The sequence below is a fragment of the Fusarium sambucinum genome, chromosome IV (genome assembly GCF_050947815.1).
Source record: "Fusarium sambucinum isolate potato_lamoka chromosome IV, whole genome shotgun sequence".
NCBI lineage: Eukaryota > Fungi > Ascomycota > Sordariomycetes > Hypocreales > Nectriaceae > Fusarium > Fusarium sambucinum.
In genome coordinates, this window is record NC_139291.1 from 6108734 (window position 1) to 6134477 (window position 25744).

The 25744-nt window shown below is 48.9% G+C and overlaps 7 protein-coding genes across 7 annotated transcripts; 4 read left to right on the forward strand and 3 right to left on the reverse strand.

Annotated features, from left to right (window-relative positions):
* Positions 1–73: 73 nt before the first annotated feature.
* On the forward strand, positions 74–1287 carry FSST1_002010 (C2H2-type zinc finger protein; the record flags this gene model as incomplete). The annotated part of the gene is made up of 4 exons (XM_083227959.1): positions 74–350; positions 402–606; positions 662–1104; positions 1160–1287. 4 exons carry the CDS (start codon positions 74–76, stop codon positions 1285–1287), a joined length of 1053 nt encoding a protein of 350 aa, XP_083092192.1.
* An 8652-nt stretch (positions 1288–9939) lies between these two features.
* On the reverse strand, positions 9940–13593 carry FSST1_002011 (U2 snRNP complex subunit HSH155; the record flags this gene model as incomplete). Its single annotated transcript, XM_083227960.1, has 1 exon — positions 9940–13593. The coding sequence occupies one exon, from the start codon at positions 13591–13593 to the stop codon at positions 9940–9942; it is 3654 nt and encodes a 1217-aa protein (XP_083092193.1).
* Positions 13594–14126: 533 nt separating this feature from the next.
* FSST1_002012 (8-oxoguanine glycosylase OGG1) lies at positions 14127–15427 on the reverse strand (the record flags this gene model as incomplete). Its single annotated transcript, XM_083227961.1, has 3 exons — positions 14127–14888; positions 14938–15247; positions 15306–15427. 3 exons carry the CDS (start codon positions 15425–15427, stop codon positions 14127–14129), a joined length of 1194 nt encoding a protein of 397 aa, XP_083092194.1.
* A 635-nt stretch (positions 15428–16062) lies between these two features.
* FSST1_002013 (uncharacterized protein) lies at positions 16063–17998 on the forward strand (the record flags this gene model as incomplete). Its single annotated transcript, XM_083227962.1, has 6 exons — positions 16063–16090; positions 16148–16176; positions 16226–17347; positions 17393–17657; positions 17707–17918; positions 17972–17998. 6 exons carry the CDS (start codon positions 16063–16065, stop codon positions 17996–17998), a joined length of 1683 nt encoding a protein of 560 aa, XP_083092195.1.
* Positions 17999–18893: 895 nt separating this feature from the next.
* On the forward strand, positions 18894–19640 carry FSST1_002014 (40S ribosomal protein uS15; the record flags this gene model as incomplete). The annotated part of the gene is made up of 5 exons (XM_083227963.1): positions 18894–19095; positions 19159–19191; positions 19307–19353; positions 19413–19501; positions 19556–19640. 5 exons carry the CDS (start codon positions 18894–18896, stop codon positions 19638–19640), a joined length of 456 nt encoding a protein of 151 aa, XP_083092196.1.
* A 303-nt stretch (positions 19641–19943) lies between these two features.
* On the reverse strand, positions 19944–20586 carry FSST1_002015 (DPY30/SDC1 family protein; the record flags this gene model as incomplete). The annotated part of the gene is made up of 3 exons (XM_083227964.1): positions 19944–20016; positions 20068–20282; positions 20440–20586. The coding sequence occupies 3 exons, from the start codon at positions 20584–20586 to the stop codon at positions 19944–19946; spliced, it is 435 nt and encodes a 144-aa protein (XP_083092197.1).
* A 307-nt stretch (positions 20587–20893) lies between these two features.
* Positions 20894–23509, forward strand: FSST1_002016 (VRR-NUC domain-containing protein; the record flags this gene model as incomplete). The annotated part of the gene is made up of 2 exons (XM_083227965.1): positions 20894–21408; positions 21460–23509. The coding sequence occupies 2 exons, from the start codon at positions 20894–20896 to the stop codon at positions 23507–23509; spliced, it is 2565 nt and encodes an 854-aa protein (XP_083092198.1).
* Positions 23510–25744: the final 2235 nt, after the last annotated feature.

Genomic DNA, 25744 nt, shown 5'->3' on the forward strand with positions numbered 1-25744 from the left:
CCAACCGATCTATGTTTATATTGCACATCAACTTCTCTCCAGATCATCACCACCACCATTATCACATACCAATATGACCATGACACTCGACACTACCCAGCAGCGGTTCGGACCCTCGTTGAATTTCGACTATTCAGCACCTGCACAGCCGCCTGCTTTTTCCAACCCTTGGTCTTCATCCTCACCACCACAGCATCCTCCTGCGGGAAGCAGCCTCTTTGTTGGTAGTCAGCCAGCCCTCAACCCAAACATGATGGCCGGCAAGCCACCTCAAAGCCGTGCGAGCACTAGCAGCACTTCGTCAATGGCTTCTTACGGAAGCGCCATGCCAGTGCCTAACACTTCTGCAGGTAAGTTGCTAATCCCTAACATTGATATAATCTCAAAACTCACAAGGATAGACCTACTCAGCATCAACCGCATGCAAACAACGTCTGCTGCTTATGGAGACCCCACTTACACCACATCTGCTTCTCCTGTCAACCACCACTTTGCGCCTACATCAGCTGCTCCTTATGACACACTTGGTTATGCGCCAGCTCCTGTGCGACCACCACCTTTTGGTCTGGCTCCTGCTGATGACCATGCAAGACGGTTTTCTCAACAGTGAGTAAAATTACAAGTAACTGCTTCGATTCTTCGTTACTAACTCTGCGGGCAGTAGCATCCAAGATGAACGGAGGAGCTTTGCCGATGCTCTCGATGCTAGCCACGGCATGCTGGCTATGAGCCAGGAGACACCCCGACCCATCTATGGGACGCGAAGTGATCGATCCTCTGTTGATTCTTATGGATTCCCTTCTACCCACTCTACCAGTTCTTCTATCTCTTCTAGTGGCAACTTCAGCTCCTACTACGGCGACTCTGTCTCCGATTACTCCACCGCTGGCTCTGACATCGAGTCCGTATCTTCAAGGACTCTGCCTCGACCCCAGGGCTTGATGAGCTCTCAGATACCCCCTGCCCCCCAGTCTATGATGGGGCAGTTCAGCTCCAAAGTGTCTTCCAGTACTCAGAAGAAGCACAAGTGCAAGGTTTGTGACAAGCGGTTCACTCGTCCTAGCTCGCTGCAAACCCACATGTATAGCCACACCGGCGAGAAGCGTATGTGCAACCTCCTTGGAACCAACCTGACGTTTCTTATACTGACAATCTATAGCTTTTGCCTGCGAGGTTGAAGGATGTGGTAGACATTTCTCTGTAGTTTCCAATCTCCGACGACACCGAAAGGTTCACCGGGGGGATGCGCGCTCAGAGGCAGGCTCTGAGGACCACCACTCGGACTAAAACGACTACAACTTACAAGTTGAGCGATTCAACATTTTCAATTTTTGAGTTATGAGTGCCCAAGGATGGCATTCGACGAACGGCGATACGACAACCGTCTAATCGACCAACCTTATTACATTTAATCGCCCTGTTTTTATCACTTGCAAACATTACTGCAACACGGCTTAGCGCGGCATAGAGAAATAGGCCAGAAAAGGAAGAGGAACCATGGATTGGAGCAAAGGCGAGGAGCTGGGGTGTATACGATTCGAGTCTATCGCTTACGGTGCATTGGGTCATGTTCAAACCCACCATCTCAGGTTTTTATGATGTTGGTTTTTTTTTTGGGATGGGAATAGGCGGAGTGCTGGACTGACCTACCGATACCCTTCCACACGGCGTTTTATGGAGTTGACCACAACTTTGGTCTTATTATTCTGCATGTTCAGGCACACGCTGCCTTACGTTATACTTCGAAGCGATCGCTTATGTCCATATTTCAGGGCAGTGTTGACATTATCTCGGCGAGGGTGTACTTTGAGTTAGAGGAGGGTGCCAGAGGCATTACGAATGGATCTCAGGAGGATTGTACTATTAGTTTCACATTTATGGTCACGATATACCCGGTTTGAACCATGCAACAAAACATGTCTGTTGACAATGGTCCAGTGTCTGAACGGTGCAATGCAGCAGGCATGGGCGGTGGCTAGATCCGGGTACGACAACGAAGATGACAAGAAGGGGGGAATGCAGCCTATAGAAAAAGGTAGAGGTCAAGCAGTCTTACAAGAATCAAACTTGAGATTGAACCATTTAAGTCTTCTCTTTTAGAGTTACAGTATATTTCAACTGACTGACACAACCTAATGGGCATTTGAAAGAATCCCATGTTTCTCAAGTGGAGGGCCAGTATACTCTGCCTGGAAACGCCATGACTCGAACTACGATATTGGAAGTAGCCAGCAAAAGCAACAATGTAAAACTCATACAGCAAAGGGGCAAGGCAATAAGCGCGAAGGCGGCTGAATGGCCTCCCACTCCCCCTCCTTCTCGTTGAATAACGTACGCACCACCTCGTACTATGTAAGATAGCCGCACAATGCCTACTGTACGACCCTGGTAACTCTGACGCCGTCAAGCCAAGCAGGGCAGACAGGCAGGGCAGGGCAGGGCGAATTTACCGAGGAAACCCAATTACAGATTCCAAAATAAACATCCAATACTTTTCTTCTGCACGATAAGGAGATCGGGAGGATGCAGACAACGTTTGAGACACAGACGCGTAATGCAACCCCTATTCCATCCATCCATGTAGGGGGGAAAAAAATGCAAACTTGTCCATGTCTGTACGCAAAAAGGAGCTTGGGCATCCGTAGGTACTCTGTGTATTGCGATTAATTTTGCAGGGCCGGCAGGAACAATTGGACGGTTTCCTGAAAGGCCCCCCTTGCAAGTCACAAGCTCGTGTATTATTGTCTGTAGATCATGACCGAGAATAGCAGAAACCGGCGTTTCAAGTTGTGTACATCCCTACCCCAAGAAGCATCGCCATCGACTCGGGCAGCATTGTCAAGACCGGACAAGCTTTGTGGGGGTGGAAAGGGAGGGAATGGTGTTTTTAGATTAACTTTGAGGTACGATTGGGTTGGAGGGTCCTTTGCCAGTGTCAGTGGTCTAGGTACCTAAGAAGATATCCTCTCCATTGGACCTTCGGTATCACAAGTGACATGGTACCTTCGGAGGGTTTGATCCTCAGGAGGCTTTTTTTTTTCTTATGAGAAAGGTTTGTCAGGTATCAGATCAGATCCGAGTTGAGCCTCGGCCGGTTTGCAGCCGGGAATGAGATAAAATGAGATTAGAGGCTTGGGGGTTCGAAAGTAGATGGCGTGCTAATATTGAATAAGGACTAGCTTGCGAGTGGAGTGGGATGTGGTTTTGGTTTTGGTGTTATTACTGCACGTATTAAAAGAAGGAAAAGAACAAGACGACGAAGACTACTAGAAGGTTTTAACTAGGGGATCAACATGAGATGAATTGGTAGCTGCTTATGGCCATGACACCCATACGGCTTTGATTAATTACTGAACTAGAGAACAAGCTGACTCTTGTATTCCGGAAAGTTTTGTCGTTTCCAGTCTTGAGAATCTAACATCTCCTAGCTCAGGTAGGTAGGTAGGCATCGAGATGGGGCTTTTGGTGGAGTATAATGGGCAATGCCGACTAAGGTATCCTCCATTTGCTAGGATCCGAATCTCTGTTCACGCTTTAATTCCGCATTCTCATTTGAATTCCCTCCGATGTCTAGTCCCCCTTGTACTCTTTAGAAGCGCCCTGATTGGTTATCACTTACAGCTGCATTGTAACTGTAAGACCATCCCTGCTACTGTACGCATATGCTGTAAAGTAGGTACGTAGTATTATCTTTCTGTTGGTTCAACTTAGATCTCTGGGCAAGCCACAATTTACAAGACGGATGCATTCCAGTTCAGCTTTTGTTATCACGTAGCATGCAATCAAGGGCTGTCGTATTCTGAGAAAGATGGAGATTTCGAAAACCGCACTCACAAATGCCATATCAGAGGGGCTGTTTCTATTACACCACTACCCAGGTATTATGCATATTCTTGGCCTGCCGAGTCAAGCGCCATCTAACGGTACCGTTGTTTATCGTTTGTCTTGGCCTGCAGAGCGAAGAGGTTCCCTCCACTTTGCGTCTAAGTTACTCCATCTGAGCACGTCCACGTTGGGCAACCCAATTCTGTGGCAAAAAGGACGCGTCGTTGTCTGGCGCGAATACATACACACATGCGGATAGTACAGAATTTATTGCGACAACGGAGGTTGGAAGCCGAAATAGACGAGAGGAGAAGAAGAATGGGGGCTTGCTGTGCTGTGCCATGTCACGACTCAACCCAACTTGACTTGGTGATATGACGTTTGTCAAGACTGAGATGTCAGCGCCCGGTCACGGAACTCTGGAGATCCGGCGCCGTGCTGGTGGATTCACGGCCTGAGACTGGTCAAGTTGTGAGACGGTGCATTTGTAGGAAGATAATAGAGGCTCCGGGGCGGTGCAAAAGGCTCTATTTACAGGTGATGAAGTACCGTGATACAAGTGTACATGGAGTACATGAGCTTCGCTCAGGGCCCTTGAGGCGAATTCTTCGTGTCATGGTCGGAAACCCAGTATTTAGAGGACATCTGTAGATTTGGGTACAATCTTTAAAGTCACACACACTTTCAGTATCGCCTCCTTTTAGTTGCACACAGACCGCCCCCAGCTTTTGCCTCACACAAGCGCGTGGCTACTGTATTTGGTCAGCCGAAAACAAAAAGGAAGCATACATACGTCGGTATGCAGCATTCGTAAGGATCCCAAATTAATTAGAGGGATTAAACGTGACGATAATGACGGCGTCAAGGGCCAAAGTATGACGTCGACGGAGAAATTAGGTTCCTCATCCGCGTTTGAGATGCTGTCACGGATGGTCATGTCTTTGGCAAGAAGCGCCGCGATGGGATCTTCAGGGTCCTACTTATTAGAGGGCTAGTACTATAACGGCTTGGGGTATTGTGAAGGCTGCCAGGTCAAAAAGAGAAAGAAAAAGAGCAATCAGAAAACGTAGGCAGGGGTAGGCTGTCGATTCCTTGCTAAGATTCTACGGCGTGGAGACAGATTGTGTTGGGGAGATTACAAGAGTTGTCAAATTTTATCAATCGGTTGTAGAAAAGCTGAGAGAGAGGAAAAGAGAGGAAAACAGAGGGTCTAGGTGTCACTGCAGAAATGGGGACGATTTGATGGGGCGTGGAGAAGTGCTGTAGGTAAAAAAGACTTGATACTCTAGCACCCAAGTTAGTAGACGCGAACTTGTTTTCCCCTCTTTTTGAATGTCGCTTTGGACGCGAAAACAAGTGACAAAATACTTGGTGGTATAGAGACGCCCTTGGTTTGCAAATGATGAAATAAATGTCCAATGGTGTCTTACCTACAGACTGAAGGTGAAGCCATTCCATATTGAACCACCTGATATCATCTTTTGTGTGGGTACATAATTGCTTTTCCTACTCCGTACCTACCTAGATGCTTGAGTTGAGTTGGGGCCAAGAAATAAGTGCAGAGACGTACTGTATGTACGCATAGAACATGGGCTTCATCTTTACGACTCGTGTAAGTCCACAATAGATTGCACTTGGATCATTCCAGGCACAGCAAGGTTCTCAGGGTTGTTTTGTTTCTGTTTCCTCAAACTCTCATAGGCTCATACAGTCCATGTGTTGGTCCTTCTCATTTTCAATTCAGGTCCTGTCAAAGTAAAAAAAAAACCGTTTTTTCCAAAACGGGGCACTGACGTCAGAGGCTATGGGTAGGGTCCCCCGGCTCCGTTGCTGTAAAGACCCGGCCGAGCTCCACTCGGTCGACGTCATTTATGAGCTTGTTGCTCGCTGCCGCATATGGCCGAACAGGGATAAGCGTCGTACACTGCAATCTTTTGCTTTGATGTGGGGGAAAGGAAGGGTGGGTGTGTGTTTTCTGTCGGTGGAGCAGGCGTGACTCTAGAGAACAAGTCCAAGGTACATGGCAGGGGAGGCTGGCGGGTTTAATTTATTTAGTGTCTGATTGATGCCGGGACATGGATAGCTTGACTGAACTTGTGCTAGGAGGAAGGTGCTAGGGTACAGTAACCAGCCAGAGCAAAAACATTGAGTTACTCACACGGGGAGAACAGTTTCCTCAGATTTTACTCTGCACTGCAGGCACATTTGGCTAATTGCACATGTACGTACCTACCAGACAACTCTGTGTTTTCCTTTCTTTTTTATTCTTCACCTGACTTGACTGTCAATAGGATTTCCCGTAGGGATTAAGCCTAAACCCGTAATCTGAGAAGTGAGGCAATTGTCCAAGACTGAGATCAATGCTACCTCTGAGCTTAATATTGCTTCTTCTTACCTATTTCTCTACGCATGCGCGATTCTGTGTTTAAACCACCTACTACTCTTGGTCACCTGTCGGACTGGATCCCGGGAGAACCACAGCGCCAGTGTGTCCTTATACCGTCAACCATCCAACACCACGCTCCTCCTGCAGCCTTGTCCTGAGTATTCAGCACAGTGGTCCTCTCCCCTTGTCTGTATCTAAGATATTGGGCACCACTCTAAAAACGAGACCCGGTCTAACAATCATGGCTTTGAAGCCCCCCTTCCTTCCAAACTACCCTTGAAGCTTGAGGAGAGACTTCGTTTCGCCACTATGAGTGAATGCTACCGAATTGAACAAGAGTCAGCAACATAGACTACTACCTCAGCACGGTGACACTTTGATACTGACATACTGTATACATTTCCACCTTCAGCCTTGGTTGAGCTAGGTACGGCACCTATTCTGACTATTGACGGATGTCAACATAGCCGCATTCCTTTCAGGTACTAAAACCAACGCTATGTTTTCGAGGCTGGACTAGCAAGCCTCGTCAGGAGCCAATGCGAGCGGAAGGAGCAACAAGGTTGAGACAAGAAACGAAACAAAGAAATTCTACCAAATTTTGTCGCTCGGACGCTGCTTTTTTAGTGGCTGCCTGTCTTCATTGATAGGTGCTTCTGCGCGCTTGCCTTGCCTGCCGTTTCTACCTTTTGACTTCATTCCACCATCATTGACAACCTTTACGACTAGAAAACACAGGCTATTCTCAATAGAGCACACCGTAATTGGGCTTTCCTTCCCATTCTTCTCATGGCATTTGCTGAGAATGGCATGACCCACCAACACATTGCCTTGGCTTGCCTTTCGACTTGAATTGCCTTAATTTGCTTGGACGGAGATACTCAACCTCACCTCCTTCCACTTCCAAATTGCCTCGTCCTGTCTCATCACCTGACCGGATTACTGGACTCGGCCCTCCCTGACCCTCTTTCGGTGACTAGACTAATCGCCAACCATCCACTATCGACTTACCTACAGTACATTCACTCATCTCGATTTACTCAACTATCCCGGCCTCTAGTCGCGGTGCTCATTTGCTGTCCCGTCTTTGTGACCTTGTCGACTTGCCTTGGCAGATATTTCACCTCCACATGCGCTTGCTATTCTTCCTCCAAAACGAGTAACATGGCGGGGTCGACTTGGTTGCTCTCCCGTCCCAACATCCAACCGATGTGACGTACATCTTGTATGCACAACGACAATCACAGGAAGCAGTTACAAAAGCGTAAGATATCCAGCCAAATCCGACCTTCCTGTGTCTTGGCTTGCTTTAACCTCAGCCTCCTGAGGAGATCTACGCGCCTCTTCTCTAGTATGGTGATCAGCCGTTACGGCCGCACATCACAAGCAACTCAAGTAGTCGGAGGCGTTGCTTCAAATACCGTCGCATCACAGACAATCGCCCTAGAAGCAGGCCAGACGCGAACAGCTCTTAGGTCCGATAGTTTGTGACGAGAAACCTTCCAGCCGAGTTAACCTCGCCATGGATCTACTGCATGTCTTATCATACAAGGGGGTAGCAAAAAAAAAACACGAGACCCACGCTTGGGGTACCAGAAACAGACAGCCCAAGAGCCAGCCTGAGCCTGCACAGAATGACCAAATTATTTCGTCGTTGGTGCTGGTATAGTCAGGTTTTGTGTTGCTCGAGGTCATGTTCTGTCCAGCTAGTGCTGGGGCGATGCAAGGCTTGACCTTAAACTATCATTTCCGGAACTGTCATCCGCTCAGGAGCTGCGACTTGGGCCGTGGTTGGATACGTGATAAAGCTTCACTTAAGGATGCTATGAAATCATAGCCAGAAGGGACATTTCTCTTACATCTCGATGGTCCTCAACGAGTGTCTGGGGCTCCTTTGCTGGCGTTCAAGGGCTTCTGTAGATGGCCATTTGACACACCCTCAGCGGATATCAACACGATATCGTGATGACACGAAGCTGCCTGGTGGATGCTAACGATTCGGTTCACAAATAGATGGATACCTTATCGCACTATTCTGTACAGAGCATGCTCCAGCAAGGAAACCAGCAAGGAAACCACCTCATGGACCGTGAAAACCAAGAGTTTGAGACGAAATTTGTCCCCTTCTCCATCGTCCTATCACATCCCAGTTCCATCTGCATCTTATCACCTCTGATGTCTTGTTGATCCTTGCATGATATTTAGTCCAACTGTACGGTAAAATCACAACGGTACTGGAGAATGAGGCGTGAACCAAAACCACATTGTTAGAGTCCCCATGTGAATAAGCTGTCTAGTGGGTAGAAAAAAGTTAGCCTCCTAAGTCTTAGGGTGTAAAAATAAATAGCCTAAGAAGTATGGTATAAGTTAGTAGCATACAATGGCATACTAATTTTGTCTCTTATGCTTCCAGTGGTCAATTTTTCTGATACCCTGAGGGCTGTGAATGTACGGATGTACCAAAGTACGCTACGTGCCATGCCCACTGTTGCAGACGATCCAAAAGGCTGCCCACGTGCGACAACACAGATGAAAAGACCTTCCTTGGCTTTGAAAGGCAAAAGATAGACATTATCTTCCCAGGTTTGTGTTCTCCGCTCTCGGGACCACTCAAAGGCACGAGACAAAGCTTAGTGAATGTCGATCACTCCTCGCCTCCCCCTCTCCAACGATCTTACGTTTGTCTCTACAGGTATCGACGACTGCAGACCCAGCCTCTATTCATTCAAGAATCAAGTCCAGGTACAGCACTGTGACGAGGACCCCAGAGCTTGAGCGGCACGGCCCCCGCTTCCTGCCTCTCCGTTCACCCATCATCCCCTGACTCGACACGAAAACAACAGGAAGATGAGAGGACCCCAATGCAGTGTGAAATCTACATCTGCCGGAGCTGGCTCAAAAGTTCCTCTAACGTGTGGATGAGCCGCGGGTCCGGACGTTGACTACCGACGAGGTGAGATGGTCTCATCAACGCCTGATGGCCTATCAATTTCATGATGCTTCCCTCCTCTCACTACTTCATCGAAGTAATCACACGTGCGGTGAAGCCCACTTACCCAAGGCTCTGGGGATCGTCCACGGCCCAAGCGGCCGGCTGAGATTATTGGCGACCTGAAAGGTAACATGCTCAGTCTGCTCATGTTACCCTCGGTTGCTGGACTATGGGGTCATTGTTGATGAAATTGCAGTCAATCACTTGTGCGGAACTAGCATCTGGTTTAAACTGCTGCCTTCGGATGATCGTCGCTTTGGCTAATGAAGTGAAACCACCAGCTCGGTTGAAGGCCCCAATCCCTTCCTCCATCCCTGCAGTTGCAACGAACATGCGCAGTCGGCGACTCCGTCATGATCTGAGTTGACACTTGAGATAAGTGCTACACCGGTCTTGGCAAATCACCCGTTCATTGACCCAGCAAGTGGTCGGCGGCAACGTAACTGTTTTGATAAAGGGGCTGGAAAACAAGTCAACATCATGCGTGCGATTATGGGCATGGGAGATTATCTCTCGGTGTAACTAGATATTCAAAACATTGAAACCATTTTTATCATCTATCAGAACGCCCTGACGCATGCAGTAATAACCCCCTTTCAACGTACAGCATTCCACATTACAAGCCTCCCCATATCCATAATATTAGAGAAAAAAAGTCCTTGGAATAAACCCTGCCATCACCACTATACTCACGTCCTGAAACCACACTCTCTTCCCTTCATGTATGTACAAAGTCTTACAACACGATTGCAAGCTCCGGCCGATCCATCTTGTCTTCATCCAGGTTGGGATAATATGGCACCATGGCGTCCGCCCCCTGAACATACGCGTCGTTGTACAGACGCCAGTATGGGGTTCTGACCTTTCGTGCCGGATGGAATAGACCCGCCCAGACGTAGTTGAGCACCAAGCCCGGTCCAACCGCCATTCGAATTGCCTCGATAGCCTCGACGATACGGTCAATAACGTGTGGGCTGGTTTCAAAAAGGTTGGGGTAGAGGAGGTTGAGCAGATGCACCATGGCATCCTCGCATCCCAAGCCAACGACGCCAAGAGCAATATGCTTGACGACAGAGGCTGCTGTTTGGCGATGAACTTGGTCACGGTCGATAAGAGCGTCTTCCAATAGGGGAGTCACTGCATAAACGTAGTCCTTTGCCATCTCGCCAATGTACTCGAAGAGGAATGAGAGTGACTTGAGCACACCGTTTTGTACGTTGAGTTCAGGGACACGGTACTCATTCATCAATGCAGGCAGAACAGTGAAGGGAGCACAGGTTTCGGCGACGATACCAATAGCAACAGCAGTGTTGACACGGGACTGACGCTCCTGCACTCGAAGGTTGTTCAGCAAGGTTGCCAGCACATCCTGAGGACCAATAGCTTTGGCGATGAAACCGAATGTGTTGTTGGCAGCTCGTCGAATACCCTTCTTGTGAGCCTTCAGCATGTCAAGCAGCTCGAAGCAGATTCGCATCCATTCTCGGGCATTGACGCTCTCAGGTCCACGATCTGCGATACGACCGACCAGGTCAATAGTATTCTCCTGAACCTTTTCGTGTCGGTTTCGCAAAATAGGCGTGAGTCGCGGCAGAAGCTCCTTAATGGGCGGTTGCATCTGCGCAATACCAACGACAGTCACGATAGATCGTAGAGCACCTAGGATAGATCCGAGAACCTCGGGGTACTCCTCACCAAGATATTCGTAGAGCACGACGCCCAGCTTGCCCATGAGGGCATCCTCACCGCATTGCTTCATAACCATAGCAATACGAGAGATGAGGTCCGCCGCCTGCTGGCGGACTGTGGCCGACTTATTGTTGAGTCGCCAAAGAATGGTACTGACAATTTGGGGGATGTAGGGTTTGCAGCGAGTTCCCAAAGCGTTGACGACAGAACCAAACCCGTTAAGCATGATAATGTCCTCGACGCTCTGCTCCTGGAACGCATGGAGGATACCGTCAACGAGTCGCTCTTCCAAACGCTCGCCGATATCAGCCGCGCCCAGGCTGGCAACAATCTTCTCGACTGTCTCGACTGTCATTTTACGGTACGCCTCACTCTCGTCCTTGAGATTATTGACGATTCTGTCCACAATCTCGCTAACTCCGACCTTTTGACCAATATCAACTGTCGTCTCAACCACTTGTCGATAGTTGCGCTTGTCCAACGCCATCCTTCGTACCCAAAAGCTCTTGAAGAATTCATCCAGTACGTGTTCCTTGAGATATCCTGCAGTCACGCCATCCGTACCAGCGCACTGGGATACCACTTTAAGAACGACCTTCTTCATTTCCTCATCGGGGGAAGAGAATTCACGAAGTAGAATCTCCATAATCTGGCTGGTATAGTAATTGGCATATTCTTCGTCCATCAGAGGAATGATGTACCCAACAGCCTTGAGGAAACCTGCGAGACCTTTGCCTCGTTGCTTGCGGGCACCGGTCCACAGAGGGTTCAGGATATCGTCGAAACTCTCGATACCGTATGGGTTAGAGGCTTCGGCTAGAGCAGCAATGGCCAAACTAGTAACTGTCCTGACCTTTGTCTGTTCGTCGTTGAGGTTGGGTCCAATACAGTCGACAAGTCCCTTGAGGTGAGGGAGTACAGCACAGCCCATGAGAATAGGAATTTGCTGAACAATCTTGACACCTGTATGACGAGCTTGCCATGACTTTTTGCTTCGGCACACAGCTCTGAGGAAAGGCAACAAAGCAGGAATACCCAATGCAGAGGCGACAACGGCAAAAGCTCGTGCTGTTGTGTTTCGGACATACTCGTCGACGTGATCGATATCAGGTCGCATTGTGCTAATCATTGTAGCAAGACCAGCAGCCTTGCTCAGGTTTGAGATGATCTCACGACCCTCCACTCTTGCATAATAGTCTTGATCAATGAGCAGTGGTTCAATAACGACTAAAATCTTGTGGACGTAGGGGCGCACAAGGTCGTCAAGCTTGTACAGGATACGGTCGATGACCTTAACGAGCAAATGGCGCTCTTGGTCCTCCAATGTCTTCTCCATGAGTAGGGGCAGGATCTGATCGAAAAGAGGACCGGCTCCGAACTGTCTAGCATTATCGGTGATCTGTCGAAGGGCAGTCTTTCTCATAGGGGGAGTGCCGTTCTTGATCTTCAAGAGCAGTCTCATGATCTTCCTCTCCTTGAGCTCTTCCACAGTCAGAGCATTCTCATCGGAACCATCAGTGAGTTTTCCGAAATAGGCCATATCCTCGGCCTTGAAAAACTGCAAGTCACCAACTCCGGGAATTTCGGCGGGCATTGGTTTTCCAGAGAGGCGCACCTGCTCGGGATCCTGCATCATGAAGCCTGTTTGAGGAGCAGGGGTGGCCATAAGCTTGTGTGCGGGAGCCCGAACCGGCTCGTATCCAGGAGGAGGATCAAGAATCTTGTAACCATCGCTCTCACCAGGCAGGAGAAGGTCGAGTTCTTCGTCGCTTAGGGGCATGTTTCGGCCGGAGATGTCGGTACCGAAGGTCGTCGGAATAGCGGAGGCAGACGACGGATGCGCGGGAGTAGCCAGTCCTGCGTTGCCCATGGGTGTCGCGGAAGGAGCCTGGTCCCATCGTGAGCGTTTCTTTGCACCTTCGACGCCTGGGGCAGAGAGAGCGGGTGCTTGATCCCATCGCGAACGCTTGGGCTTGGCCGCATCAGCTGTCTCAGCCTTGTCATCCTCAGCAGGTGTTGATGAGACATCCCATCTCTTCTTTCGCTTTCGAGTAGTAGCACCCTCTGCAGATTCGGCTTCAGTACTATCTTTATCCCCATCGATAAGCATGGGCTTGGCATCACCATCGTCTTCTATCTTGCCCTCCTGTTTTGCTTTGATGGCTTGTAGTACGCGCTGCTCCTCCCTTTCAAGTTCGCGGGCCTCCATAATCTCACGATAGCTTGTTCCGTTCTCAGAAGCACCAGCTTGGCGATTCTCGGCGAATGGGTCGGCGCGCGTGGGAGTAAGGGCGCGGTTGAAGCGGCGCTTTTGGTAATCTGTCTCGCGATCGACGATTCGGCCACTCTTCTCTCCCTTTCCAGCAAGGATGTCATCTTCTTCGACACCACTTCCTCGGGCAAATTCATCAATCATTTCTCGCGACGCCGTGTACTGGCCGGTCAACCGTCGCGTATTGTCGCCATCGCCCATCTCGTCATCATCTTCGCCCATCATCGGGAGAGACGTGTTATATCCAGCAAATTTGTTGGGTCCATCTTTATCGTATAAGGAACTGTCAGCGCTGTCGGTCAGCTTCTGCTTTGTATCGTCGGCTCGCTGGTTGGCGACATCAAAGGTTCGCGAACCCTTGTTGGCCGTAGCGGCAGCATTTCGCTCCTGCTGGAGCTTCTTGATAGTCTCGAAATCCGCGTCAGACATTTTGAATTATGTAGTTCGCAGCTTCATCCCGGTTCGAGAGGACAAGGGGTGCTCGGAGCGTTATCGTTGCGCATGGAGAGTTGGATGGTTGATGGGTAGTCGCAAAATTAGTACGCCCTCCTTGACGAAGCTTTGCTACGCGGGAGGCGATGTTCTCCACCCGAATTTTAGCCGCTTGCCTAGAGCGATGCATGTGTCCGCTTACCCAAAAAGGAAATTGGTCAACAATGCTTTGTCTCGTAGATTTTTCCGAGCATAGGCCTCTTCTTGGCTGTTATGGCAATTACTATATGCTTCATTGGGTTCGAAAGCCATCAATTGGTCAATTTTATACTAGTTAAAGCTACCGGGACTCTTATGTTTCCAGGATGGATGATTGAAGTGACGCTAATATGTACCGGTCGTATGAGATTGATGGTGTATATCCCAGAGAGCAGAGCCGTTCCTTCAGCTCCTCTCTCTCTTACAGTAGAGCATTCCCATATCTTGAAACTAAGAGAATACCACCGAAACCGCTGTACTGCTGGATTTCTTCACGAAGTACGCAGCCTCTTTGATCTCCTCATTTGCTTAACCTCTTCAACTCCTTGCTCATCCTTTGGAATGACAATCGGGCTTTCTTCCTTGACCTCAGTGTTGCTATCGGTTATAGTGATCGTCTTTTTGGTCCTCTTAAGGGTGTGTTTTTGGGAGGATCCCACCTCTATCTTAATCACGGTGGGCTTGTCTTCTTCCTTCGAAGCTTGAGCCGCAAACTCTCTCAGGTCAGCAGTAAAGAGGACTGAATGGGCCCAACCGGCGTAAGATCCCCACAAGTTTCGAAAGTGATCTCCTACAGCATCATACATAGCCTTGTTGAGTGTCTTTACTTTTGACTTGCCGAACTTGTAGTCCCTTTGAGCAATTTGCCAAACGTGAGTATCAACCGGGACTGCTTCTCCCCATCCAAGACCCATCAGACATACGCAGTCGGCAACCTTTGGACCAACACCTTTCAGTGTTAAAAGTTGCTTATGTGCTTCTTTGTAAGTTGCATGTTGTTCTCTGGGTACCGGTGTTGTATTGAAGCCTGGGTGATCAGGATTTCGAAGGCTTTCCAACCAGGTGTCAGGCTTCTCCTTGGAAACAATCCTTGCTGTTTCAGCGATATACTTGGCGCGATAGCCAAACCCTAAAGCTCTGAGGTGAGCCTCCACGCTGTCACCAGTCAAAGCTTGAGGGCTTGGGAAGTCATGAAAGGCTTCGTCCCCAATATAGGCAATAAAGGGGCCGTAATGCAGACACAACTTGTGCACCTGACACAGTGTCAACCTCTAAGCGTGCATGGCTATGTATATAACTCACCATTTGTGATATGCGTGCGATGTTGTTGTTGCTGCTACATATGAAACCTATCAAGGTTTCCCATGCATCTTGGTTAAGGATGCGAACACCTTGGAACTGCGGTGCCCTTTTCCGGAAGTTTGAGTCGACCTCTGACCACTGCTTATATAGGGATTCAAGGCCTATGTCTAAATTGAAGTAATGGCGTAGAAGGGACTCTGTATCTTTGGGTTCTGACGTCGTAGGCTTAGGGGCTGGGTATGTGACCCTATAGTGCAGGTGGGTAGAATCCTGCTTTAAGTGAAGAAGTCTCCCGTGTAAAGTGCAGGTCCTAGAATATTAAAGAATTTGAGTAATTTGCTATTTCGGAAGTTGTGGTATGAACTTACCACTCATGATTGATCTTTTGCCATCTAAAGGACTGCCCACATCGCAATGTGGTGTTGATGCAAAGCTCCTTCAAAGTGACAGGCAGCTTTTGCCATTCCGTTTTCCCTATAACAAGAGACATTGAAATCAATAGGATAAATCCGGACTCGAATTTTATATGAACCGAGATAAAAACAAGATCAGATGTAGGAACGGCTGGTAGAATAAGTTGAAACGGCTGGTAGGTAGAGAGGTAACTCTTTGCCTTTATGATGTAATTAATTGGTTTTACGGAACCTCAGTGGCGCCCTGAAAGTTTATTACCCCCTAAAACTTCGCAGTAAAAGGGACCATCCTCACAATTTATTGCTCGAGGAGACTACTAATAAGTCTAAAAATACCTAGAAGAAGCACCACCAAGAGTTCAAAGAGGAGATGGCCTTTCCATCTGTTTCATTTTCCGACTACTCATACAAGCATATTTACGTATCTGGCCAAGGTCTGAATCTAACTGGTAATAATTGAGAAGCTCCAAAGCAACCCTGTAGTGCTGAGTTTTCGCAAAGTCAGGCCCATTCGGATTCTGCGCTAAGCCCAAGACTTACTAACGCTAGCGCCTCCTGGCAAAAAAAGCTCCAGCCTCGCGCGACGTCTACCAGCTCTTTGAAATTGGAATCTTGTTGCAGCTTGAATCAACGACTCCGCCTGCTAACCATTCACGCTTAACAATTTCAGAGAGTTTGCATCATCTCTGAAGTCGCTTATCAGACTGCCAGTATGAACGGCGACAGTTACTCTTCCCGGGGTAAGTTTACACAGTTAGTGGTCTCATCGCGTCGCGTCGCTAACCCTTTCATTGCAGACGGGCGTCGGGGAGGACGAGATTATCCCGTAAGTGTACTCCTACATCTAAAGCATGATTGAATCTAACATTACCTAGCCCAGAGGTGATAGAGGTGACAGAGGCGATAGAGATGATCGTCGAGACCGACACCGAGGAGACCGGGACCGTAGACGTTCTCGCTCGCCAGACCACCGAAGCCATCGACGAGGTGAGGGCGATGCCGATGCCTACTCTTCCAGCCGAAACCACCGTGATCGCGAGCGCGAGGATAGATACTCGGGCCGCGAGAGACGAGGTGGCGAACGTGAATGGGACCGCGACCGAGGGTCTTCCCGTCGAGATGCCAGGCGCGACGACGACGAACGACCAAGCAGGCGAGAGCGAGACCCGTACGACGATCGCCGCCGTGGAGGAGGCAAGGACCGTCGTGAGGATAGATTCCCCGCGCCTCAGGAACGTCGAAGCGCAAGCCCGCCTCCAAAGAAGCGAGAACCAACGCCCGACCTGACAAATATCGTGTCTGTTCTCGAGCGCAACCGTCGTCTGACACAGTGGGATATCAAGCCTCCAGGCTATGACAATGTTACGGCCGAACAGGCTAAGCTCTCGGGCATGTTTCCTCTTCCTGGTGCTCCTCGACAACAACCTATGGACCCCAGCAAGCTCCAGGCTTTTATGAACCAGCCTGGGGGACAGGTCACAAGTGCTGGTCTCAAGGCGAGCAACTCTCGCCAGTCAAAGCGACTTTTGGTTTCCAGAATTCCTCCTGGCACAAGCGAGGATGTGCTCATGGCATTCTTCAATCTGCAACTAAACGGACTGAACATCATCGACACCACAGACCCCTGTGTCTTGTGTCAATTCTCCAACGACCGGTCATTTGCCGTTATCGAGTTCAAGGATGCCCCTGAGGCCACTGTTGCACTGGCGCTGGACGGCATTTCTATGGAGGCCAGCGATGCTTCGAACGGCGCGGATGGAGGACACCGTGGTCTTGAGATTCGCCGACCTCGCGACTATGTGGTACCCGCAGTGACCGAGGACGTTGCTTATGACCCTGAGGTCGTCTCTAACGTTGTTCCGGATACCGTCAACAAGCTTAGTATTACCAACATCCCGCCTTTCTTGACAGAGGAGCAGATCATCGAACTGCTTGCAAGTTTTGGCAAGCCTAAGGCCTTTGTTCTGGTCAAGGACAGAGGAACTGAAGAATCTAGAGTAAGTACACTGGGCTTTCAAAGATATACATACTAACGTTCGTAGGGCATTGCTTTTGCCGAGTACCAAGACCCTGCTGTTTCCAACCCTACCGCTCTTGATACCCTCAACGGTATGGATATTGGAGGTAAGCAGATCAAAGTCAGCAAGGCCAGCATCGGTCCCACCCAGGTTGCCAACTTCGATGTTGGTATTACTGCTATCAGTGGCCTGGCTTCTCAAACTGCCAATGAGGTTGAAAGCAGCCGTGTACTGCAGCTCCTCAACATGGTTACTGCCGAGGAGCTCCTAGACAATGACGATTACGAAGGTACGTGGCTTTTTTTACTTACGAGAGTTTGTTCTAATTGTGTGTTTAGAAATCTGTGAGGATGTTCGAGAAGAATGTTCCAAATATGGCAAGATTCTCGACGTCAAGGTTCCCAGGCCTACAGGTGGTAGCAGGCAATCTGCTGGTGTGGGCAAGATCTTTGTCAAGTACGAGCACACCGAGGATACAACAAAGGCTTTGCAGGCTCTTGCAGGACGCAAGTTTGCCGACAGAACTGTTGTGACGACATATTTTCCAGAGGTAGGTTCTTTGATTTTCCAATTTTATTCTGCAGTTGCTGACAAGATGCACAGGAGAACTTCGATGTTGGCGCGTGGTAAGATTATATTTAATATCGTTCCATTGAGACCAGACCCAGAAAGTTGTACACTGGTTATCTTGGTTATATGGATTGAAGGGGCGGGAGTCTTCCATCGGTGTACGGAATCGTTTCAATTGAAAATGTAAAACAAAGGACATGACGAGCATTAGGCTCATTGAATTCACTACGTCGTGAGATGGAAAGGTTTCTTTGCATGCCAAGGAGAACTACACGTATTGGCTTACAATACAGCTATAGCCTCACTGCGTGCAGGCTCGATATTACAACTACGCATGTCACGTGCAATAAAGCAGTGCTTTCTGGACGACAAAAAAAAACGAGTAATGGAGTGTTTGGTATAAATTTGTAACATCTATCTAGGTAGTTTTGGAAGTAGGCATTATGCTAAAGAGATCTATATTCTGTTAGTGCCGATACACAACAGACGGTGCGAGTAAACATTGTAGAAATGACCAGAGATCAGAAGTCCTGTTCATTCATTGAGCCCGAAGACTCTAACATAAGAGGTACCAGAAAAAAAGTAAAAAGTGAATTATCATCATGTCGAGGTCGACAGAAGTAGGATGGCAGAGATTGCAGAAAAAGTGACTTACCATATAATTAGTGAATATTGCGCAAGGTCCAAGCAAAAAGCTTTGGGTTGATATCAAACAAAGAAGAAAACTTCAACCGCGACAACAAGAAAAGATATGAGAAACGCGACATTGGCGCTGAGCTCGGACCACCCACGTGATCTCCGTCGTCAGCCAATCAGAGAACGCCACTCTGCCCTAACTAACCGGTTCGTCAATTTTCCTCCCACACGAAACGAAAGACATCCTCGAATCTTGGAAAGTTTCGCTCGCAACTCCGTAACCGATCCTTATCCAGCATCACCACGCCAAACCGACAAGATGGGCCGTCTTCACAGCAACGGAAAGGGCATTTCTGCCTCTGCTCTCCCCTACTCTCGATCCTCCCCTGCGTGGTTGAAGACCACCCCCGAGCAGGTTGTCGAGCAGATCTCCAAGCTCGCCCGTAAGGGTGCCACTCCTTCTCAGATCGGTGTCATTCTCCGTGACTCTCACGGTATTGCCCAGGTCAAGCACGTCACTGGTAAGAATTGAGCGACTCGGCAAATCGAAAAACCGAAATCAAAAGTGCTAACACACAAGTCAGGTAACCGAATTCTCCGAATTCTCAAGTCCAGCGGTACGATCCCCTAAACGAAGAAATGGATGTGACGGTCGAACGATACATCTATAACGGAGAAACACCATCTCTTTAATGCCTCTGTGCGGTTGAGACTGACAGAGTGATTTTACAGGTCTCGCCCCTGAGCTCCCCGAGGATCTGTACATGCTTATCAAGAAGGTACGGAAGTCATGCTGAAATTTCTATATTCTGCGACAATCCGCTAACTCCCAAAACAGGCTGTTGCTGTCCGAAAGCATCTTGAGCGCAACCGCAAGGACAAGGACTCCAAGTTCCGTCTCATTCTCATTGAGTCCCGAATTCACCGGTAGGCTTAATCATGGCCCTTCTTCCGTCGCGCACCAAACTAACCTGTAAACAGTCTGGCCCGTTACTACAAGACCATCGGTGTCCTCCCCCCCACCTGGAAGTACGAGTCCGCTACTGCCAGCACCATCGTCGCTTAAGCGAACATAAAAACGACGGTTGGCCAAGTTCGGATGGAAGTGATGGTTTCCCGGATCACGGAGTTAGGGACAAATTATGGGAAAAGCTTGCATTTAGAGCCATGATGCTTATGCGCCCTATCTGGGAGGACCGACAGCGAAGTCGACGGCTCAATAGAAAGCTCTTCGATCGCTGCAAAACGCATGTATGCAATGGGTACACTAAACCCGGTGACGATAAAATTCTTAAACCTAAACGCCATCTATGCCTGTCGCTACCAATTGCTTTGCTTCACACACCATGTCGTTTTGATGTTTCGCGATCTAGGCAGTTCCTTCCAGCTCTTTTGATTTTTGGATGAGATATTCACCCAGTACTCGAAGAGGATCGTTTGGCCTGTGACATATTAGTTGCCAATGCCGGTGCACAAGTGTAATTGAGACGTACTGGTCTTTTGCCAACTGCTTCATACCCTCCAGCAGCACTCCAGTGACCTTTGTGTTGAGATATCGTCGTGCCGAATCGCCATGCAGGGGAGCTTCGGAGGGTATGTTAAGGCCAACAACATCTGGATGAGCTGAAGCAGCTCTAGAACCTTGTGCTGGAGTTCCAGTTCGGGCGGGTGCTGGGCTCGGCGCATGAGTAACTGGAGCGGGAGATGACTATGTGATGTCAACGAGGGTGCTATTTAAAGATGGGAGACGAATGCCTGGGTTTGTGGAGGAGGGCGTTGTGTCTTCTGGCTACCCAAAGGAGTTCCTAGACATAACCTAAGGGGGAGGTCCTGTGAGAGACCATATAGGAAAAGTAAAGACGTACTGCAGGCTGATCAGCAGGTGCATCAGACATCACAACATCTTTTTGAGCTTCTGTTTGCGCTGGGAGTCCGTTGGTGGAAGCGTCGGCCGATGTTGTGATTTGCGGCGTCTCCGCAGCGGGTTCATTCTTGGGGGTTTCGTCTACCATTTTTAACAGTGACGATATATCCTAATTATCGTAATTGAATTGATTGTCTTGATTGAAGAATGTAGCTGTATGGAAAGAAAGTAGGTAGGATAGCATTCGTTGAACCGCGCCGGTTGATTGTCGGGCATTGGAGCAAAAGCAAAGGAAAGTAATATGCGTGGTCATGTGCTTTCGTGTTGCCTGACTAAAGTGCCTCCCTTTGTCTGTCGCGTCTCCGTTTTGAATGTTTGCCTGCCTACGCTTCGACGACCATTTCCATGCCCTGGCGGTATCTTATTATTTGTTTTGGCATGTTTGAGTTCAAAACATGGACGCATTTGTGACAAGACTCCCCAAGCCGCAAAGTCAACTCCGGGGTCAAATTCGACCTGACTCTTTGGATCTACCAAACCAGGAGAGACCCTCCAAGCGAGCCAAACGACAGGGATCATCAGAATCCGATAGCGATCAGTCTCTTGATTCTCACAATGAGTTGTCGCCAAGAACAAAGTTGATCAATAAGAAAACGACCAAAGGCGATGGTCTGGATAGTGGGAATCTCCGGCCTACAGATATAGAAAGCGCATTGCCTCCCGCTGCTGATGGTAAGAAGGCGATCGAAGAGTATGAGGCGATGAAGTCATCGCAAGCGACGGCTGAAGATGATGACGGCGCGACTGGAAAATCGAAGCCTCTTTGGATCAAAGGCCAGAGTTCCATCTATGTGGATGCTTTCAATCTCGCTCTCGATACTGTTTTAGACGAAGAATCTCACCTGTTTGATGAAAAAGAAAACAACGTCTTTAAACAATGGAGAGATCTAGGGTACGAGGCTCAATATCTGTATGTCTTTCTCTTACCTGCGTCACGGCCCACCCACTCATCGTGAACCAGCTATGTTCGACTGTTTCTCAGGAAAGCTGCATGGTGGCATCGTCATAACCGTCTTGATTACCATAGCGACGTTTTAAATCTTGAATCAGCCATAGCCACATTACAATTACCTCGTACACTACCACAAAACACCACATCTCCAACACAGAGTCCTATTCATGGCATTGAACTTGAAGAGTCCAAACTTGGTGAGACATTCACATTTGCAGATGCATCAAATGAACACATCAATTCAGTCGAAGAGGCTGCATTGCTTCTCAGTCTGGACGAGCTGAAAGATCTGGCAAAGGACGCCAAGATCCAAGGACGCAACAAATCAGAACTTATCCGTTCCCTTGTACGAATGAGCAAGCAACAGGCTGGTTTAATGGCGGTAGGTCTCAGCAGACACAACAGCCGCAACTCGCCTTCCGAGGACTATGAAAACAAAGATGTGAAAGTAATGCCCAAGGCGAAACTTCGACGGGAAGACTCGAACAGGGAGCAGCACTTCTTAACCAAAATACTTGGTATTCTCGGCCCTTGCATTCGATTATCGCCACTGGTCTTCAAGCTTTTTGAGCGCGTACATCTGGTGTTCTACAGATCGACCGAGTGGACAGAAAAGTCTCTGACAACAATTATTCTCGCCAAAATTGCGCGACGCCATTTTCCCGAATACATAGTTTGTCGGACTTCAATGATATTTTCATCGCGGTTGCACTTGTTAGAATATGAAACCGCCATTCGCATGGAAACAGAAGTCGACAACTTGGAGTTCAGCAGCCCACCTGGACAGGAAGGGCTCAGAATGATGATCGACATATTTGATAAAGTGTATCCCCGATGGCAGACGTTAGTCAAGGAAGAGCAGAAAAAGGAACATACGGTATATGAGATGGGCGAAGGCACATACCTGAGACGATTCACGCCAGGTCATTCTTATACAAGGATAGTCCACAAAGCAGCCCCGATATTCGGAAAGCTCAAGGAGCATCTCAGGGAACACAGTCTTCTTACTGAGCTTCTAGATCAACGACTTTTCCATCCAGCCAGGCGAGGTGGCTGGTATCAGCGAAAAGCTCTTCTGGAAGAGCATTACATGCCCACTTTAGACACAGATCCTAAATTTACGGACTCCGAGCAACAGAAGAAGCATTGGAGAAAGATAGCAGTCGCCACTTGTGAGGCTGGCCTACAAGATCCAGACTGCCATCTCATTTTCCATCACGACCTACAGAAACGCTTGGTCAAGCTTGAGAAGAAACTGCGCATTCCGCGCCGCTTGCAACACGACTTTGGTCATGTGAACCTCGAAAAGCCCACTGAGCACACAATAGAGGGAATCCAGATCAAGAGGGACATTATCGCCAAGCCCGGTCGCCAAGCGTCAACAAAGACAATATGGTTTGATGAGCTGGACTCAAAAGAAGAGTGCAGTGTCGAAGAGATGTGTCTCAGCCAGTATCGATCAGAAGGATGGAAGGGATATCACGCCGAGGGTGGAATTATCCGGACTCTATTTGCATACCTCTTCTACGATATCCTGTTCATTTACATCCCGAATGTTTTCCAGACTGCCTATCAAACATGCCCATTGGATCTACACACTGATGCTTTTTACCCGTCCAGAGCATCAGAAATCAATCACAGACTTGTTGAAATTGCCAACGGAGAGGCGGCAAGGTTGTTGCGTGAGGTCTGGGATAGAGAACACGAGAAAAGGACCAGTGTGGTAGGCTTGAACTGGGATTTTGAGATTGACAACCTCGTGGAGCTTGTTGAGTGCTTCGAGGGCAGCGCTCTTGCAGCTGTATGCAAGGTGATGGCTCAAGAATACAGACAGCGGGGTGGAGGTATACCGGATCTCATCTTGTGGCGTATCACAGATACACCAGAACAACAGACCAAGGAACCTGGAAAGGCAAAGGGAGAGGTTATGTTCTCTGAAGTCAAGAGCGCGAATGATCGGCTCAGTGATACTCAACGGCTCTGGATCCATGTCCTTACCGGAGCAGGGGTCAAGGTTGCGCTTTGCAACGCTATAGCAAAAGAAGTGAGGGAGGATTAGTTCCGTGATGAGGGTGTTTACACTCAGGCTCAATTTCTCAAATGATCTTCGGTGATATTGAGTCACGTACAGCGTGAACAGGGCACGCACCAATGTTTCCAATAAACCGATGTATGCATCTCGAACCTCCCGCTGCCCTGTAATCTTACGATGCGCTTCTAGCCTAGCCAAGCCACGGCAATTTGCTAGTTCTGGAAACACCATATACGGACATGAGCAAGGAAGAGTCACGAACCGCGCTGTTATTGGATGCGCTTTGGCGTTGTAGCCAAAATTAGCAATCGCCAAAGCAGTTTGGAAACTCGATCAGGGGGGCTTGTTCCACCCAGCAGCCTGGTCACAACGGTCTCAAACTCGTTTCTAATCTCAGACTTGGAGCTGAGGATCATCCTCTGGTTTCAGATAGGCGGGAGGCGTCGATTAGGTGTATCGCCGGCATGGTAGCCAATGGAACGACGGCAACGAGACGGTGTGATGCGCAGGGTTGTCACATCACCACATGCGCATCTCGTCACTGGCGCTCTCGGCGGGTTGCTAGCAATGTGGGCTACTATTCTAGGGCCCATAGCCTCTCTACTCCGCTGGTAGCTGGACACGATGCCACGAGGAATCAGGCTTGGAAAGGACGGAAGAGTACGCGGGGTAGCTCGGACGCTTTTTACCATTCGGGCTCGTGCCATGGGCAATGGTTCTAGCGTTCCAAAGGTTTGGTCACCTGGATGACGAAAGGTGATGAGGCTAGGTTAGGCGCGAAGAAGACAATATTGTGTTCTTGGGCACGGAAATTTCACACATCTGGTCGGTCACAGGTGGATTTGTTGTTTCCAGTATAGTGTGTACAGGAGTTTCTTAGTGACAAGGCATCGACAACTACTATGTACAGCTAGCGCGCTGTATCCCTCGCAGTAGCTGGGTAGTATGCGCCAAACTCATCGACAAGAGTAGAAACGAGAGCGAGAGGGGAGACAAACGCAGGCGCAGGCACCGACAGAAAAGGGAGACGCACCTGAAGGCCAGACGACACGACACGACATATAGCGCAGGCATTGTCATTACAACAAACGAAGAGAGGACGGACGCTTCTGCATGTGTCTCCCAGTTCTTCAACTCAAAGAAAAGCCCAAGTTCTCACCAACACAAATCGCAATCGTCGACCCACAGTCCTGGGCGCTTAGCATGAATCCAATCATATCAACCAACGCTTGATGGTGGGTGATGGGCTCGCCCGTCCCGGCCAATAGAACACCTGATTCCCCATGGCTCGGCGCTTACAAGCCCTGTTCATGGGGCTCCAAGGTCCCGCTTGGACCGGGGTGCTGGGTCGCCAGAGGATTGAAAGCATTCACGCCGCTTTTAAGTCTAAGTCTTTCTAGTGGTTCCAGGGGTGATGAGATATTAGGCCCCCGGACCCAGCAGGGGGTGTGCCGGCATCTATTCATTGAAATCAAAGCCTGGTTTTGGTTTCTCATTGCAATTATGTAGTCTACAGCAAGGCAAGCAATACCGAAACTGTGATGAAAGACAGAACTATGGAGGCTTAAGACGCACAACAGTGGGGGAGAACTACAACATGTCACAAGAAATTGTATGTATCATTTTTCTGCCTTGTCTCTATTTGTGCTGGGCTGCATACGTCCCGCGCCTGCGACCTCAAAGCCGGCCCAGTGGAGTACTCGATTCACGTCTTTGCAGCCCATCACAACAAAGACCGCGAACACGAAAACAAAAACAAACAAACCATGCTCTCCCTCGCGTCTTTCCTCTTCTATTACCTACTTTAATGAACCAAGACAAAGCAAATCTCCTCAACGGGCTTGTCGAGATGATCTCTTATTAGTTATAGTTGGTGCCTGCCTGCCTACTTCATCCCCCATGTAAAAACCACTTTACAAGGAACAAGGGTTTATTCCTAGGACTAGAATGAAGGCGATAATAAGGCAGGCAAGTGCGGGGCAGGGTTCTACAAGAGAAGCTTCGAGCTGGCGGCCTGCGAAACGGCCGTCTATGCGGCCCAGATAGACATCGAGGGTATACCCGCCATGCGGCCTGTTCGACCTTCACAGATCCATATAAACAAACAAATAAACCCTTTAAAGCTATAAACAAACGAAACTGTTATTTCAAAGAGATTTGGGGTTTCTGACTAATCCGTTGACAATCCGAGTTGCTTGGTTCACATGATTATATATACGTACCAACCAGTCGCTTTCTAATGCCAGTAGAACACAAATCACA